Consider the following 14,768-nt stretch of genomic DNA (forward strand, 5'->3'; position numbering starts at 1 on the left):
GTTTCTGTAGTCACGCAACTAGATGAGAAACCGCAACGCCGTCACAGGCAAGAATGTGGACTTTAAGCTGCTTTGGTGGATGAAATGAGGCCCTCCTTGATCAACCACTCGGCAATCTGCGCGACGCACTCCTCCACGCTCGACTTGTCGGTCCTGATGCGGATTTCGGGGTTTTCAGGCTCTTCATACGGCGCAGAGATGCCAGTGAAGTCCTTGATCTCGCCTGCTCTGGCCTTCTTGTAAAGCCCCTTAGGATCACGTTGCTCTGCCACCTCGATTGGGACGTCGACGAAGATTTCGATGAAAGGGATAGCGTCGTCGTCGCTTTGGCTCGCTTGGGTGTGCAGCTCGCGGGCAACCTGACGGTCTGCTCGGTACGGAGAAATGAAGGAAGTGATGGCGATTGTCGAGGAGTCAGCGAACAGCTTAGCAACCTATTGGAGAGCATCAGGTAAGCAAAAAACATGGCATTGAATTGGTGGCGTGCGTAGAAAGAGGGGAGAGCAATGTACCTCTGCGATACGACGAATGTTCTCGTTCCGGTCCTTCTCAGAAAATCCCAGATCTTTGTTGAGGCCAAAACGAACGTTGTCGCCATCCAAACGGTAGGCAGCAAGGCCCAGGTGCAGGAGATGTTGCTCCAAAGCGGTCGCCACGGTCGACTTGCCCGAGGCAGAGAGGCCAGTCAGCCAAATGGTGAAGCCACGCTGGCGACGCAGCTGATTACGCTCATGGCGGGAAAGCGACGGGTGCCATGTAATGTTCCTACAAGATCAACACGTTTCGATCAGTCAAGGCGCTGCGCACTGGATAGATGTGAAGAGGATGGAGGAAGTCACGAAGCCAAGGCCAGGGCGACACAGTGGAAGAGCCCGGCCAGGTATTTAGAGGATGCGCGCAAACTCCAAGGAGGGGTAATAATCAAGCGTGGAGTTTGTACTCACGTAGCCATTGTGGAAGTCAGTACGACGAACCAATAGACAGTGGTCCAGTAGAGGTCGGGGGGGTGGAAGAGAGTGGAAGGATGACCAAAGAGTTTACAGTTACAAGACGCGCGCAGAATGTTTCAGCCCGGACCAAGGGACAGCAGGTCAGGGGTTTTATACCCAAGTCATGGAAGCTACTCTGTAAGTGACGGCTCACTAAGGTACAATATTAGTGTAGGTGCCGTCCAAGTCATCCAAGGTAAGGAATGTCTTCTGCTCTGATCCCCTCGCCCCCGCTTGCACAACAAAACGCGGCCCATTTGACGTGGAGCACGCCGGCACCGGCTCACACAGTTTTCAAGGCTTTTCAGGGCAATGAGCATTTGTTGTGGGAATTTAGCTGGAGTTTGTAACCAGCTCTGGAGGGGTGGAGGGGCAGTGCACCTGGTCTCGGGTGAAGCTTTGGTGTGCAACGGACTATTAATTGGGCCAGCGTGACGGGGGGGAGGGGGGAACCAAAGAGGGAAAAAGAGAATTCATCGTGTAGAAAGTCGGAAGCGATGGCGTCAGATCGGCTAAAGGTGGATAATACCTTGGCAGGCCATCTAAGTACGTATTTCCGCAACGCAGCACACTCCGGTTGTGGTCTACAGGCAACTCCGAGCCCCGGCACCGCAATCGACCGACTGCCGACCCGGACCGGATGCCGTTCGACCCTCCCGCCAGGTATGAAGGGATAGGCCCTCTCCTCCTTCTTGCGCAATGTTAGTGGGGACTTTTCTACACGAATATGCCACTTTTCATATTTGCCTGGCCGGTACCTCTAACTGTCATTCACCATTCATCTGGAATGGTGGGCTGCGCAATCAGTGAAGCCCACCCCTCGCGAATTTTTCTAGGCGCATGATAGACTGGTACTCAATACGCCTTTCTGAGCCAGGCTGCCAGGGCTTCTTGCGTGCGGACCTTGTCGCCCAAACGGTCCAGTCGTGAGGCAATTAGTAGGATTTTTTAAAGGAAAAACAAAAGGAGAAAAAAAACACCATGGTTCATACTCAAGATGTTGCGTTGAGCTTGGCCATGACCTGCGAAGAATGTTAGCGTGGGAAAGGCCGATGTCGTTCAACGGGGCGGCACACAACATACCGATGCAAATCTAGGTGAAACAAAGAGTGCTGTTGCTTGTGCCAAGACAACGGGCTCTTGTCCTTCATCAACCAACGTTTCCAGTTGACCCTCGACCCAAGCCTTCCGCCCTTCAACTCTCACTGTCTGCGCCCTTAGCACCACGTATGTCCCGGCGTGAACCGGCCTTCTGTAGTTGATTTCGAGCTTTGCGGTGACGCCCACATTATGTGGAAGTGCCCCAAAACAGCAGCGTGCTAGACCTTCGTCAAGCATGGTCGCCAGAAGACCTCCGTGCACGATACCAGGGTGGCCGCACATATCTGTTCCAAGATGAGATATAGAGACAAGTGCTTTTCCACCGTTCCTGGTCCAGCATATCGGAGGCACCGTGATGCGCCCGGGGCCAAGGAGCGTACCGCCAGTAAGATTATGACGTCTTAACCCATCGGGCAGCCTCATATGTGGCCGAGATTCAACCATGTCCGCGTCCCTGCGCATCGTTGCCGCAAGAGGGTGGTTATTGATATAATCATCCACTGCCTTGGCCTCTGCGTCTTCTGGAACGTAAAGACGCAAGCTGTCTTCGTCGGACCGGTGTTTTGTCGCATCCAACAGACTGGGCGCAAGTGGGCTAGCTGCGGCTATAAAGCCGAGACTTGCAAACAACAGTCCATATGCGCCGAATGCGATTGCCCTGCGAAGGCGGGAGGGAGGTGATGCCGGTGGCGCGATGGGAGCTGCGAGAAACAGGGTAAGCTTGAATCATCCAGGCATTGAGACCTCGCGCAAACACTCACGTGCGCCGACACCAGGGTGGTATCGTCGAAGAAGTATACGACAAGCTGCCGGGGAGAACAGCGCGTTCGGGATGCTTCTTCCTGCACGGCTTGCAGGCAGCGCTATCATCCGCCTCAGCGGAGCGAACGGCGTCGCTGTCATATATGCGACCAATCTGTACGTCAAGGGCGTGCGTCGTCGGCAGGAGGGATATGGTAGGAGGGCAAAAGTGTCTTATTCGAAAGGCAATTGTTGTTGCAGGGTCAAATTAAGGCAGCGCAGGGAAACTGGGGTAAGACAACCGAGGCACCTTGCCTCGCGGAAGCTTCCTATGCAATAGAGGATGTGGAAGAATAAGGTAATATAAGACTAGGTGCCTTGCTTGATGAAACCAATCATACGTGGTCAAGCCCCATATTTTCCACCTCAATATCCAGACTGACTGTCGCACGGGTAGCAATTCCCACTTCGTACTGCCTGGAACGTCTCGTTCGCGAAACGTTGCCAAGTATAGGTGTGAACAGTGATAGTCGTGCTTCCCAATGCGGGCGTCCAATCATGTTGATGATCAGTTTTCACAGCCACTGGCTTGATTACGTCAACTGCTGGTGGTGTTCCCTTGTCCTGTGTATCCCGCCTCTGCCATGCCTGGGTTCAAGAACTGAGCAAGTAGTCACCCATGCCAATGACATCAACCCCTCCCCCATATGTCCTAAGAGCGTCTGAAACTATACAAGTTGCGGTCGGGGCACGGAAATAATGGGACCCTCTGCATACAAACGCCCATCCGGTCTGCGCTCCCGCTTCGTCCGTCCCATCACATCGCTGCTCAGTGGATGACGGACGCTTTGGTCCCCTCAGGTGCAGATTCCCCTGGGAGATCAGATGGCATATAAATTGGCTGCTGAGACGACATTAAACATCACAAACTTTACCTCCATTGCTACCCCTCCTAATCGATCCATCAAAGCAGGAACATTGCAACTTTTGACTTATCCGCCACTTTTTGTGCAATCATCTCGAGGAGATTCATCACATCCCCTAACATGGTACGTTCTGATGTAATACTCGATGGAGTGTTGTTCTCGTTCATCTTCCCTGACCCGTAATACTGCCGTCGCATCAAGGCTACGGCTGAAACAGTAGACTTGGGCCCCGTCCATGAGCCTAAAGAGGAGTCAATCAAAGTCTTCAAGGACATCGAGCACGAGCTCAAGAAGGAGCTCCTGCATACCCGCCGCGAATATCAGAGTAAGAACCCTGCCTTTGTCGGAAGGGATCTACAAGTTCACCAACTGATGCCCAACCCCCTACCAGAGCACGAACGCGAGTATTTCCAGGCTGTTGTAAGTACCGTTGGTGGTAGATGAATCTTAAGTCCATCCTGGCTCACATGCTCGAAAATAGGAGGAGCTGGACGACGACCAACTGGCTGGTTTCAGCTCAAAGGACCTCGTCGCTGTCAGAGTCGCTGTCTCAGCCTACGGCGTTCACCTCTTCGGCAAGATTCGTATCCCAGTCATGTCCGACTCAGGACCTGCATACATCCACTTCAGAGCCTTTGATGTGCCTGGAGGCGACGAGCCGGCTAAGCTACACAGCATCCACACAGAGGAAAAGGAGCATTCTGACGGTGACAAGACCTATCGCGCCATCTTCACCAAGAATGACCCACTGGAATGGTTTGACACATGATGTGGCAAAATAGCACAGAGTAATGGTCCGGACACAAGGCATGGGAAGCCTCGCTAGAATACCGAATCCTAATTCACCGTTGATCCCTTCCTCTAATGGCGTTGGCAAGTCCACTCTCCCAGCCTAATCATCATCTTGAGCCAAAAGATCGGCGTAGTCCTCTGCCGAAGCAAACATGGGCAAGTCCTTGAGTTTCCTCCTCGACGATCGGCCACCCTTCTTCGGCTTCTCACCCTCCACTGGCTCCTCAGTCGGAGGTGCAGGAGACCCAACAATTCCCTCGTCATCACTGTTATCCATCTCCTCACCCCCGTCGTCCTCCAAACCAAGTGTGTCGTCTTCAACATCTCCGTCCGAGCCGTTAATGTCGGAGCCATCGGAAAACACAACTCCGCCGTCAGAGAAACCGTCGCTGTCGTCAAAACCGTCCATGTCAAGGTCGGATTCATCGCTGTCGATGGGTCCATCAGGATGCGTAGCTGTAAGGGCCTTCCAAATCTCGTCCTCTTGCTCGCCCTCGTCCTCCTCGTCACCAGACGCGACGGCTGAAACCGTAGCCGCCTTCTTCCCCGTCTCGGTTTTCTTGCCAGCCTGCTTGAAGTACTCGTGGAAGAAAATGTCCTCCACGGCAACATTTTCAGCTTTCCTATTCCAGAAGCTCGGCGAGTTGATCGATGCTCCAGCAGCTGCACCGGCCCTTTTGGCAAGCCAAATGCTACCTGGGTCTGGATTGCGGACTGGCTGCATAATGGATGCGCCCCTGCTCGTCTCAGCGACCTTGGGGTTGCGATAGACGAACTTGTCGAGAAATCTGATCAGACTATGACTCTCCAGATCCGGTTTAGCCATTTGCTTCTCATCAGAAAACAAACTGGCGGCCAGCGTTGACACGGACGGATGAAAGTGGGTTAAAGAGGGGACCTAGATATAACAGCATAAGCGACCTGTAATCAAGATGACGAGACGATAGTGCTCACAATTTCCCACAGACAGCTGTTTTGAGCATTGCTGTGTTCTGGATTCCTCTTTCGGCCATCATATGTTGATCCCCGAGAAGCGGGCTCGTTCTTGCTTTGCTCCGTGAATTCAGCAACTGTTCTTTCGGCATCGTTATCTTCGGGCTCCTCAAGAAGAGCCCTAAGTTCAGGAAACTGGACCCGTAGCTGAAACACGACATATAGGAGTCCGCAAGCGAACGCAGCTTGGTGCAAGTTCAAAATTTGGAGCATTCTCTTTGCGAAAGCCTTGATACGGCGCGTATCGACATCAGCCTTCAACGACCTTAATAGCAAATTTAGATAGAGGGCCTGCTTCGAAGATATCGCCAGACGGGGGTCCAGCAAAGATTCGTACAAGGTCCTGTAGAACCTGTCCGAGGCTAGATGCCTCGTGACTGAAAGCTGCTGGATGAGAATGAGTGCCTGGATGCTGGTGTTGAAATTCGTGGAATGTGCAATACGGAAGAGCGTATCCACTTGCGTTTCCAGACTAGAGCAGGACGAGTAAGTTCCTTGTCGAGTCAGGGAAGGAGATGAAGCAATTGAGGAGCACATACATGGGATTCTGGGCTGCCACGAAGGGGACTGCGCGGTTAATACCTGTCAAAACCGCAGTGACCAGCTTATCGGCTGTCTGACGCTCTGCTGCTGCGGCTCCTTCTGTACCGGCTGGGGCAGACCTCTCCTTCTCCTCATCCCCGAGCGCTCTGCCCAAAACAGAACTGTTCAGAAGGGTCACGAAAATATCGAAGTAGATGCGGAGAAGGGCCTCTGCTGTACCAACCTCGCGACTGCTGAGGATGGTCTGGTTGAGAGTGTTCACCGCGTGATACTTGGCTCTGAAGGTCTGGCCAGGGCGCCGCAAAACCTCCTGCTCGACAGCGTTGATAATGATCTGTCTCATGCCAGGGTGAGTGTTCTGGAGCTGAAGCAACAGGTATGAGACTCTTGAGGCAATCTTCCGGTCTTTGTCGCCGAGCTTGTTGACCAGCAGCCTCAATAGGTTTGTTTCTTGCTCAGGCTTATCCTTGAGCAGTCCATACACAAAGTCGAGGGAACGGGTTCGGGAGTACTCGATTTCGTCGTTGCACCACACCTCTAGCAGCTGAATGACTTTGAAGTAAGAGGACTTGAGCCAGTCCTCGTAAGCGTATTGGATAAGGTGTGGCTCGGTAAGACGTCCAGGTAAAGGCTGTCCTGAGCTCCACGAGCTGGCTGCAGACTTCTGTAATGTGCCCAACAACCCAGGTTGCGACTGGAAAGTTCGCAGTCTTCTGCTTGGAGGTAAGATAAGACCGGGACCTAGGAGATCGACCAAAGCACCCAAGGCTCCAATTGCCTGAGCGCGACTTCGTTTGGAGGCAAGGCCAAGAAGGGACTCAAACGCTTTAACGTTGTGCAAGGGAGATTCTTGTATTGCCAGCGTGAGCGCTGATACCTTGTCAGACAAGGTACCAGACGACATGATTGTAGAAAGGAACTTGTGGGAGGAGGACGCCAAGACACTCTTGCCGTAGACGGATGCATCAGCTTCTAGAAGAGCAAGAGCATGGTTCTTGAGCGCATTGATGGCACCGAGGTACCCATCCAGCTCTGTTGTTATGGGCTCTGGAAGCTTGCCTAACGCAGCGCCGTGCCAGTCCGCACGAGGCTCGAATTTCTGCGAGCAGACGGGTCAGTACAATCACGGTACGGCGATGACAAGGATTTTGCTCACGAACTGCTTCTTGGACACATTGTTTGCCTCCTTGCGATGCTCTTCGAAGGTCTCTTCCTGATGATTATCTGCTTCGGAGCCAGTGGTCTCTGCCTTAGAGTCCTCGCCACCATTTTCAGATTCACTGACGGATTCGACGTCGTCGTCGCTGCCACCGCCTTCGTCAGATCCGCCGATGGTCTCTTGTTCATGATATTGCTGGAGTCCCAGCTGAGCAGCAAAGGCAGCCAACTCGCCCTGAAGCTTGCTGTCGACAGCAATGCTATAATCCTCGGCCCCGTTGGTATCTTCTTGGTCTGAATCCACATCGCCAATCAACTGAAGGTCCTCCTCGTCGCCGCCCAAAGCTCGAATCTCCTCTAGCAGGGCTTCGCGAGATAGGGAATCGCTCTTGCTGGTCTTCGAATTGGTGGACACTGCCCTTCGAGGTTCCTGGCTTCCCGGAGAAAGTTTCTTTCGTTGTCGAGGACTCGCGGAGGGCCAATCTGAGGCGTGTTTGCGCTTCTTGTTAGTGGTGTTGCTGCCATCTTTTGGCTTCGTTCCCAAATTCTTATCGATCTTGGCTGTAAGCGCTGTGAGCGACTGCTCGTTCAATCGCGTCTGCTGTGAAATGCTGCTAGCGGAATGACGTTTAGGCTTCGCCATGGCTGAAGATCGTCTTGTAGGTTGACGAAAATAGAGCTCTGGCGCAACTCGATTCTCCCAAGTGTGAACAGAATGAGGAAGTTTTGCGCCGGGAAAATCCAGCCTCTGCAGCAGGTCTGGAGGGCAAAAAAAAAATTCCACTAGCTAGGTACGGAAGTGGGGTTGCTTGTGAATTCTATCTCCACACTAACCGCACTAAGGTAGTCTGTGCATGGGAAAGACGTGTTCACGCCCCTGCAGGTCGGCTGGTAGAGGGCAGATGCGGCTCGTGATCGTTTTTCCCAATCCCTGAAAAGATTATTAGATGGGCTAGGACCATTTCTCGACTGCGAGCTGTGGCTCATGACCCGACGCTTCACTACATCTTTTGCTCAATGGCCACCTACTTGGGCTAATTCGTATATTCTTTACGTCTATGACACTGGTGGATGCCCTCAAGTTTCTGTTTGGTCGAGTTGTTACCCACGTTCATCCAGGGGTCGCTTGCAAACCCGCTTTGCGCGACTTGAACGCCATTTCGCCTGCCGCACTCGCTGTTATCCGATCGCCTGCTCTGGTAATGCCATTTGCTTTAGCCAGGCAACTGCAGCGCCAAAACTAGAGACTCGTTGGTTCATTCGTCACCAACTGATACAAGCTACCCCTCAATGCCCACAGACATAACTCTGCATAAGCTGGGTTGGTAGTCGTGGGACGCCAGCTGCTAGAAAGCTCACGTTCTGTCGGAACGATGTTCACCTTTGCCCGAAGACTGACGCCTCCGTCAAAAACCCGCACGCTATGTTACAGCAGACTTCACCTACAATCTTGGCCAGGGTCTCGGGTAAGAATCGCACGCAAGATGCAGGATTACTCATGTTCAGGAAGGGCAGATACTAACATTCTCAAGCCATGTTTTCGACACTATCATAGCGAGCCTGCTCGGCATCGACTTTCCGCAATATGGACCCCTACTGGAGGTATTACTGCTGGGAAAGATGAAGGTAAACAATGCCTTGCTGCTTCCACCTGCAGGCGACTGACTAAGCCGGGAACAGGTGCTCACGACAAGCTCGTTCGTGCAGGGTTTCTCAGGCAGGTAGGTTCGGCCAACGCCATTCGAATGCCTTCATCTGAGTGCTTCCTAATATGCTTTGACAGTCTCACTTGGGAGTTTTCCACCTCCTGCCCCTCGGCAGGCGTGTCCAAATGAAACTCGAGGGTCTGATCGATCATTACATGCAAAATTTGGGTAAAGCCTCCAGAGTCTCGAAAGTGGCATAGTGTTGATCTTAGTACTCAGGGGCCTCCAGAGTGTCTCTATCAACCATAACATCCAAGGAGCTCTGGCACAGAAGTGGTCGCCTAGCCCAGCTAGAATCAGAGGTCCGTTTTCGCAGGGCTTGCTGGTGACGACATAACTGAAAACCCTACAGCTTTTCGCATTCGAGGATCGCAAAGGGGCCCAGTATATGCTGTCACCCACACATGAGGAAGAAATCACTTCCCTAGTAGCGAAGACTGTCAGGTCTTACAAGGAGTTGCCCCTTCGCCTATATCAGATCAGTGAGTTGGTCTACCTGCAGGCCTGATGTGCCGCGAAACTGCAGAGACTAACAGAGTATCCAAAGCTCGCAAGTTTCGTGATGAGTTGCGGCCACGGCATGGCCTTCTTAGATCCCGCGAGTTTACCATGAAGGACCTGTATACTTTTGACGTCTCATCTGAAGCGGCGTTGGAGACGTATCACAAAGTCCAAGCTGCTTATAAGGGTGTCTTTGAAGCCTTGAAGCTGCCAGTGATGGTGGCCAAGGCCAGCTCTGGCGATATGGGAGGCGATCTCAGCCACGAATACCATCTGCCGGCCCTTGTTGGGGAGGACACAGTCATTATTTGTGGTTCTTGCGATTATGCTGCTAATACCGAGGTGGCAGAGACTCGCAAGGACGTTACGAAGCTGAAAGGTCACCCCACGGTCGAAAACACCAAAGTGTCCGCTGTGAGAGTATGGCGAGGGATCAGCAAGGACCGCTCGACCCTGGTCAATGTATGGTACCCGGCACAAATTTCAGGGGAGACGAAAATGGAGGAAACAAAAGACGTTGACGTAAGCATACCTGCCGTGAAATCCATTATTCCCGGCTTGGACGCAAGCGTCGATGACGCCCTGCGTCTCTGGCCCCGTGCTGTCGAATGTCAGCATACAACTGGGCAAGCCGCCGCAAAGTCGCCGAGGCTAGTAAACCTGATCGACTTCAGACTGGCGGCACAGGCTGAGGAGTTGCTACTTCAAGAGGCAAAGTTGTGGCCTTTATCACGATGGGAGACGGCAAAGTCAAAGTTGGATGCTATCACGATCATGGAGGACCGGAGCGGTCAGGGCCTGAATCTCCTGACGGTTCGTGCAGGGGACAGGTGTCCAAGCTGCGAGAGCGGCATTCTGAGAGTACAGAAGGCCCTGGAAGTCGGGCACACGTTCCATCTAGGGACGAGATACTCGCAGCCTCTCGCGGCGACGGTTTCCGTGCCGATGGGCACAGCGGCCGCAAACGGGACAAGTCAACCCTTGGCTACCGAAAAGACGGTTCCGATGCAGATGGGGTGTCACGGGATTGGAGTGTCTCGTCTTATCGGTGCGATGGTTGAGCATTTGGCAGACGAAAGGGGGCTACAGTGGCCGAGGGTTGTCGCTCCCTACGAGGTCGTTGTGATATCATCAACAGACTTAGCCGAGGAGGCTGGAAATGTCTACGATGAACTAACGATGCCCAGAACCGGAATGTTGGAACCAGAGGCAGTATTGGATGACCGCGCCTTATCATTGTCATGGAAGCTCAAGGATGCAGATTTGGTGGGATACCCCGTCGTGGTGGTCCTCGGTAAAGCGTGGAAGCAGAATGAGGGCTGCGAAGTGCAGTGTAGGAGACTGGGCGTCAGAGAAACGGTGCCGCTGTCAGGGGTCCGTCGACGGGTAACAGAGTTGTTGGAGAAGCTGTAACAGCAACGACGCATGTCGAGTGAGTCTGGCGAGCACGTCCCACAAACAGGGTGTTGTAACAGTCGGCTATACAGTAATCAAGTCATCTCCTACACAGTGGATGCAGTCTGGCCGTCTTTTTAACGCTATATCTGGCCAAAATGGAAAAGGGTTTCCAGAGGCCTGGCTGGCGGCGGTGCTTTCGCTCATCGCCAAATATCACGTGACCTGGTGGTCGGCCTTACTAACCAGCATAACACCGAGTACGTATCTCAGACTTTGAGCTCTCGCCAGGCGGATAGAGTCGAAATCAACCGTCACTTCCACTCCATTCATTCCCTGTTCCTGTCTGCCGCAACGCTGGCAAGGCTGACTTTGATTCTACCCCCAATATCACGGCAATAGTCAAGCTTATCCGACATGGCCGCCCAAGGTTCTGAGACGAGTGAGTCATAGGTGTATGTATGCCACGTCAAAGGTCTTTCACTGATTTAATACGAAAGTCAACCTCGAGACACTGGACGTGCAGCAACTAAGCCAGGTCAAAAAACAGTTGGAGGAGGAGTTGGAGCACTTGACCTCATCGTTTGCCCAGCTGCACAGCGCTCAGGCTAAGTTCAGAGAGTGCCTACGTTGTGTTAAAGCTCGTCCTGGTTCCGAAGAGGGTTAGCGATTTCTCTCTCTCACCCAGTTCCCTCAGTTTCAGAGGCCATGAATGCTGATAACATCTCCAGCTGAGAGGTCGGTACTTGTTCCCCTCACAAACTCGCTTTACGTGCGCGGTGAGCTGTCCGACCCCAAGCACGTAATTGTCGACGTTGGCACAGGGTTCTATGTGGAGAAGGTTGGTGCATTTCCTGACACGCTGCGAAGGCGCAGCCAAGCCTGCTAACACTACGAAAACTGAAGGATATCGAGTCGGCCGAACGCTTCTACGATGCCAAGGTCCAACAGCTACAGAGCAACATACAGGATCTGGAAATCATTGTCCAGCGTAAAACATCAAATGTCCGAAGTGTTGAGGATGGTAAGTATTCTCTAACTCGTCAGGGAGGACATGCACTAGGTACTCACACCAGCCAAATAGTTCTGAGACAAAAGGTAGTTCAGAGTCAGGCAGCGTAGGAGGGAGGGCGAAAGAGAAGAACGGGATTGATCAAATAAGTGATCAAAACGAGAAAATGATGGCAACAGCTCAGCTTGTCAGTTGAGATTAGGTTTCGATATCTCACAAAGACGCATAGAGCAACAGTCAGTGTGGCAGATGTAGGCTTGCTACACAGTTAAGTACTATCAACAGTGACGTTGACAGCGGCTATTTCCGGTAATTGATGATGTTGCAAATTGACACTACTTCCTCGGTTTACAATGACGGGACACCCGGAAGAAGGCTAAGTATTCGCCGAGAAGCGGCTGATTGGGAAGGCACCGTGTCAAAGACTGTTCCGTGCCTTTATTCACACTGTAGAGTGACCAGGATGTCTTGCCCTTTTGCCAGTATGTAGCCTGTTAGCTTCTGGCGAACGCTACGGTCACTGGACGCTCTGCTCTGCTGCTGCAGTTGCTGCTACCAGGATTCTCCTGTCACTACCACCTGGGAGAGAGCTTCTAGCAATATTCGAAAACGCCGCGCTTGTGGTAATCTCGTAGCAGGTTTTTCTCGTTCCAAGTTCTTTTGCTTTTCTCCTCGTCCGTACTCTCTTTCTCCCTTCGGCCGCCAATCCTGCACGATGCTTTCGAGAAGCCTGAGAACCACTGCGCGCCTGGTGCCGCTTCGTCGGTATCCCGCGCGGGCGTTACCAATGCAGATGCCGCAGATGATGCAGCACGTCCGCAACTATGCAGACAAGATCGTCCAAGTGCCACAGATGGCTGAGTCCATATCCGAGGGAACGCTGAAGCAGTGGTCCAAGCAGATTGGCGATTTTGTCGAGCAAGACGAAGAGATCGCGACCATTGAAACCGACAAGGCAAGTTGTTTGTTCCAGCCTTGACCGGAAGGCCTGACGTCCTTTTGTTGCGACAACTACAGTTTCCCTGGAGACGATGTTGACTCATTCACATGTAGATTGATGTCGCTGTTAATGCCCCGGAAGCAGGCGTCATCAGGGAATTCTTGGTCAACGAGGAGGATACCGTTACTGTCGGTCAAGATATCGTCAAGTTGGAGCTTGGCGGCGAAAAGCCTAGCAGCAGCAGCAAGGACCCTAGCGAAGGGAAGACCACATCAGACAAGCCTGCCGCCGAGCCCGAATCTCAACCCGGGCCTTCCAAGTCAGAGTCGAAGCCTGAGCCTAAGGATGAACCTCAGCCTGAAAGCAAGCCAGCTGCTTCTCCAGCGAAGGAGGCCAAGGAGACTTCAAAGCCCGTGCCCAGTCCCTCGAAAGAAACTGCTTCGAGCACTGGTCCAAGCCTTGGTAGTCGTGAGGAGCGCCGCGTACGTTATGCTCCGACTGCCCCCTCCTCGTCCGGAGATGACTGTCGTGAGGTAGTATGACTGATTTGGCGTAGGTGAAAATGAACCGCATGCGCCTTCGCATCGCCGAGCGTCTCAAGCAGTCGCAAAACACTGCGGCATCGCTGACCACATTCAACGAGGTCGATATGTCGTCTCTCATCGAGTTTCGAAAGCTTTATCGTGACGATGTGCTCAAGAAAACTGGCGTGAAGCTGGGCTTCATGAGCGCCTTCTCACGCGCGTGTGTCTTGGCCATGCGCGATATCCCTGCTGTGAACGCGTCCATCGAGGGACCCAACGGAGGCGACACTATCGTATATCGTGACTATGTTGACATTAGTGTCGCTGTGGCCACGGAAAAGGGCCTCGTCACTCCGGTTGTCCGCAACACTGAGTCACTTGACATGCTGGGCATCGAGAAGGCGATCGCTGACATGGGCAAGAAGGTACAGTTTGGTCTGTTTGGGTCTTTCAGAAACGGGATGGTGGGCTAACTTGCTGCGAAATAGGCTCGAGACAACAAGCTCACCATCGAAGATATGGCTGGTGGCACCTTTACTATCAGCAATGGTGGGGTGTTTGGCTCTCTCATGGGAACCCCGATCATCAATCTTCCTCAGACCGCCGTGCTGGGTCTCCATGCCGTGAAGGAACGCCCTGTTGCGGTCAATGGGAAGATTGAGGTTCGCCCCATGATGTATCTAGCTTTGACCTACGACCACCGGCTTCTGGATGGAAGGGAAGCTGTTCAATTCCTTGTAAAGGTGAAGGAGTATATTGAAGACCCTCGGCGTATGCTCTTGTAAATAGCATTAGTTGTAGCTTTAAAGAAATTCTCAATCTATATACTATATATATTGATTATTAAGTTCATTCTTTTTATAGCGAATTATCCCGCTATACGCTCTTGCGCGGCCCCCTTAGTGAGCCCTACGGAGGGAGCGGGGTATATAACTAGCATAGACCTCGCGAGTTTATGATCTAGGGACGCTTAGGAGCAGAAATTATAAAAGAAATATAAAATGAAATATAATATAAAAATATATTACTAAATATGATATAAGTATTTATACTATTTTTTATATATTACTAGATATGTATTTTTAAATATAATATAAATATATATATTATATTTTATATTCTATGTTATATCTTATATTCTATTTTATATTTTTTTTATATTTTTTTATATAAATAAAAAAGGCGTTTTTAGTATAATTATATATATTTGTATGTTATAAATAGTATTTATATATTAAACCACTTAGAAATAGAATGGAGAAAAGTCATATGTTTTATAAAACTACTTTAAAACTTAAGTTAAGAATTTTAGTAAAATGACTATATATTTACTATATTTAATATACTAATAAAGCTAATTAATAAATACTTATTTATGTATTTCAATATTAATTTCTATTAACTTAGTTTATATATAAAGTGATTTTAAATACTATTATTTTGTAAA

General features: G+C 51.4%; 7 protein-coding genes across 7 annotated transcripts; 4 read left to right on the forward strand and 3 right to left on the reverse strand.

Annotated features, from left to right (window-relative positions):
* Positions 1 to 62: 62 nt before the first annotated feature.
* Positions 63 to 952, reverse strand: MET14 (Adenylyl-sulfate kinase; the record flags this gene model as incomplete). The annotated part of the gene is made up of 3 exons (XM_037316403.1): positions 63 to 434; positions 513 to 765; positions 945 to 952. The coding sequence occupies 3 exons, from the start codon at positions 950 to 952 to the stop codon at positions 63 to 65; spliced, it is 633 nt and encodes a 210-aa protein (XP_037185767.1).
* A 1,029-nt stretch (positions 953 to 1,981) lies between these two features.
* Positions 1,982 to 2,993, reverse strand: CGCA056_v001143 (UPF0644 protein; the record flags this gene model as incomplete). Its single annotated transcript, XM_037316404.1, has 3 exons — positions 1,982 to 2,011; positions 2,073 to 2,791; positions 2,852 to 2,993. The coding sequence occupies 3 exons, from the start codon at positions 2,991 to 2,993 to the stop codon at positions 1,982 to 1,984; spliced, it is 891 nt and encodes a 296-aa protein (XP_037185766.1).
* Positions 2,994 to 3,877: 884 nt separating this feature from the next.
* Positions 3,878 to 4,526, forward strand: CGCA056_v001144 (uncharacterized protein; the record flags this gene model as incomplete). Its single annotated transcript, XM_037316405.1, has 3 exons — positions 3,878 to 3,884; positions 3,975 to 4,177; positions 4,239 to 4,526. The coding sequence occupies 3 exons, from the start codon at positions 3,878 to 3,880 to the stop codon at positions 4,524 to 4,526; spliced, it is 498 nt and encodes a 165-aa protein (XP_037185761.1).
* A 123-nt stretch (positions 4,527 to 4,649) lies between these two features.
* NOC1 (Ribosome biogenesis protein NOC1) lies at positions 4,650 to 7,886 on the reverse strand (the record flags this gene model as incomplete). The annotated part of the gene is made up of 4 exons (XM_037316406.1): positions 4,650 to 5,447; positions 5,504 to 6,014; positions 6,082 to 7,184; positions 7,242 to 7,886. The coding sequence occupies 4 exons, from the start codon at positions 7,884 to 7,886 to the stop codon at positions 4,650 to 4,652; spliced, it is 3,057 nt and encodes a 1,018-aa protein (XP_037185760.1).
* A 647-nt stretch (positions 7,887 to 8,533) lies between these two features.
* Positions 8,534 to 10,863, forward strand: proS (Proline--tRNA ligase; the record flags this gene model as incomplete). The annotated part of the gene is made up of 8 exons (XM_037316407.1): positions 8,534 to 8,564; positions 8,676 to 8,709; positions 8,776 to 8,869; positions 8,914 to 8,964; positions 9,027 to 9,117; positions 9,169 to 9,251; positions 9,302 to 9,431; positions 9,497 to 10,863. 8 exons carry the CDS (start codon positions 8,534 to 8,536, stop codon positions 10,861 to 10,863), a joined length of 1,881 nt encoding a protein of 626 aa, XP_037185763.1.
* Positions 10,864 to 11,262: 399 nt separating this feature from the next.
* Positions 11,263 to 11,967, forward strand: bob1 (putative prefoldin subunit 5; the record flags this gene model as incomplete). The annotated part of the gene is made up of 5 exons (XM_037316408.1): positions 11,263 to 11,287; positions 11,346 to 11,507; positions 11,577 to 11,686; positions 11,752 to 11,869; positions 11,930 to 11,967. The coding sequence occupies 5 exons, from the start codon at positions 11,263 to 11,265 to the stop codon at positions 11,965 to 11,967; spliced, it is 453 nt and encodes a 150-aa protein (XP_037185762.1).
* Positions 11,968 to 12,644: 677 nt separating this feature from the next.
* Positions 12,645 to 14,106, forward strand: CGCA056_v001148 (putative dihydrolipoyllysine-residue succinyltransferase component of 2-oxoglutarate dehydrogenase complex; the record flags this gene model as incomplete). Its single annotated transcript, XM_037316409.1, has 4 exons — positions 12,645 to 12,819; positions 12,942 to 13,279; positions 13,354 to 13,746; positions 13,810 to 14,106. The coding sequence occupies 4 exons, from the start codon at positions 12,645 to 12,647 to the stop codon at positions 14,104 to 14,106; spliced, it is 1,203 nt and encodes a 400-aa protein (XP_037185769.1).
* Between the last annotated feature and the right edge of the window lie 662 nt (positions 14,107 to 14,768).

This window comes from Colletotrichum aenigma (genome assembly GCF_013390185.1).
Source record: "Colletotrichum aenigma strain Cg56 chromosome Unknown KSG_Cg56_contig01, whole genome shotgun sequence".
NCBI lineage: Eukaryota > Fungi > Ascomycota > Sordariomycetes > Glomerellales > Glomerellaceae > Colletotrichum > Colletotrichum aenigma.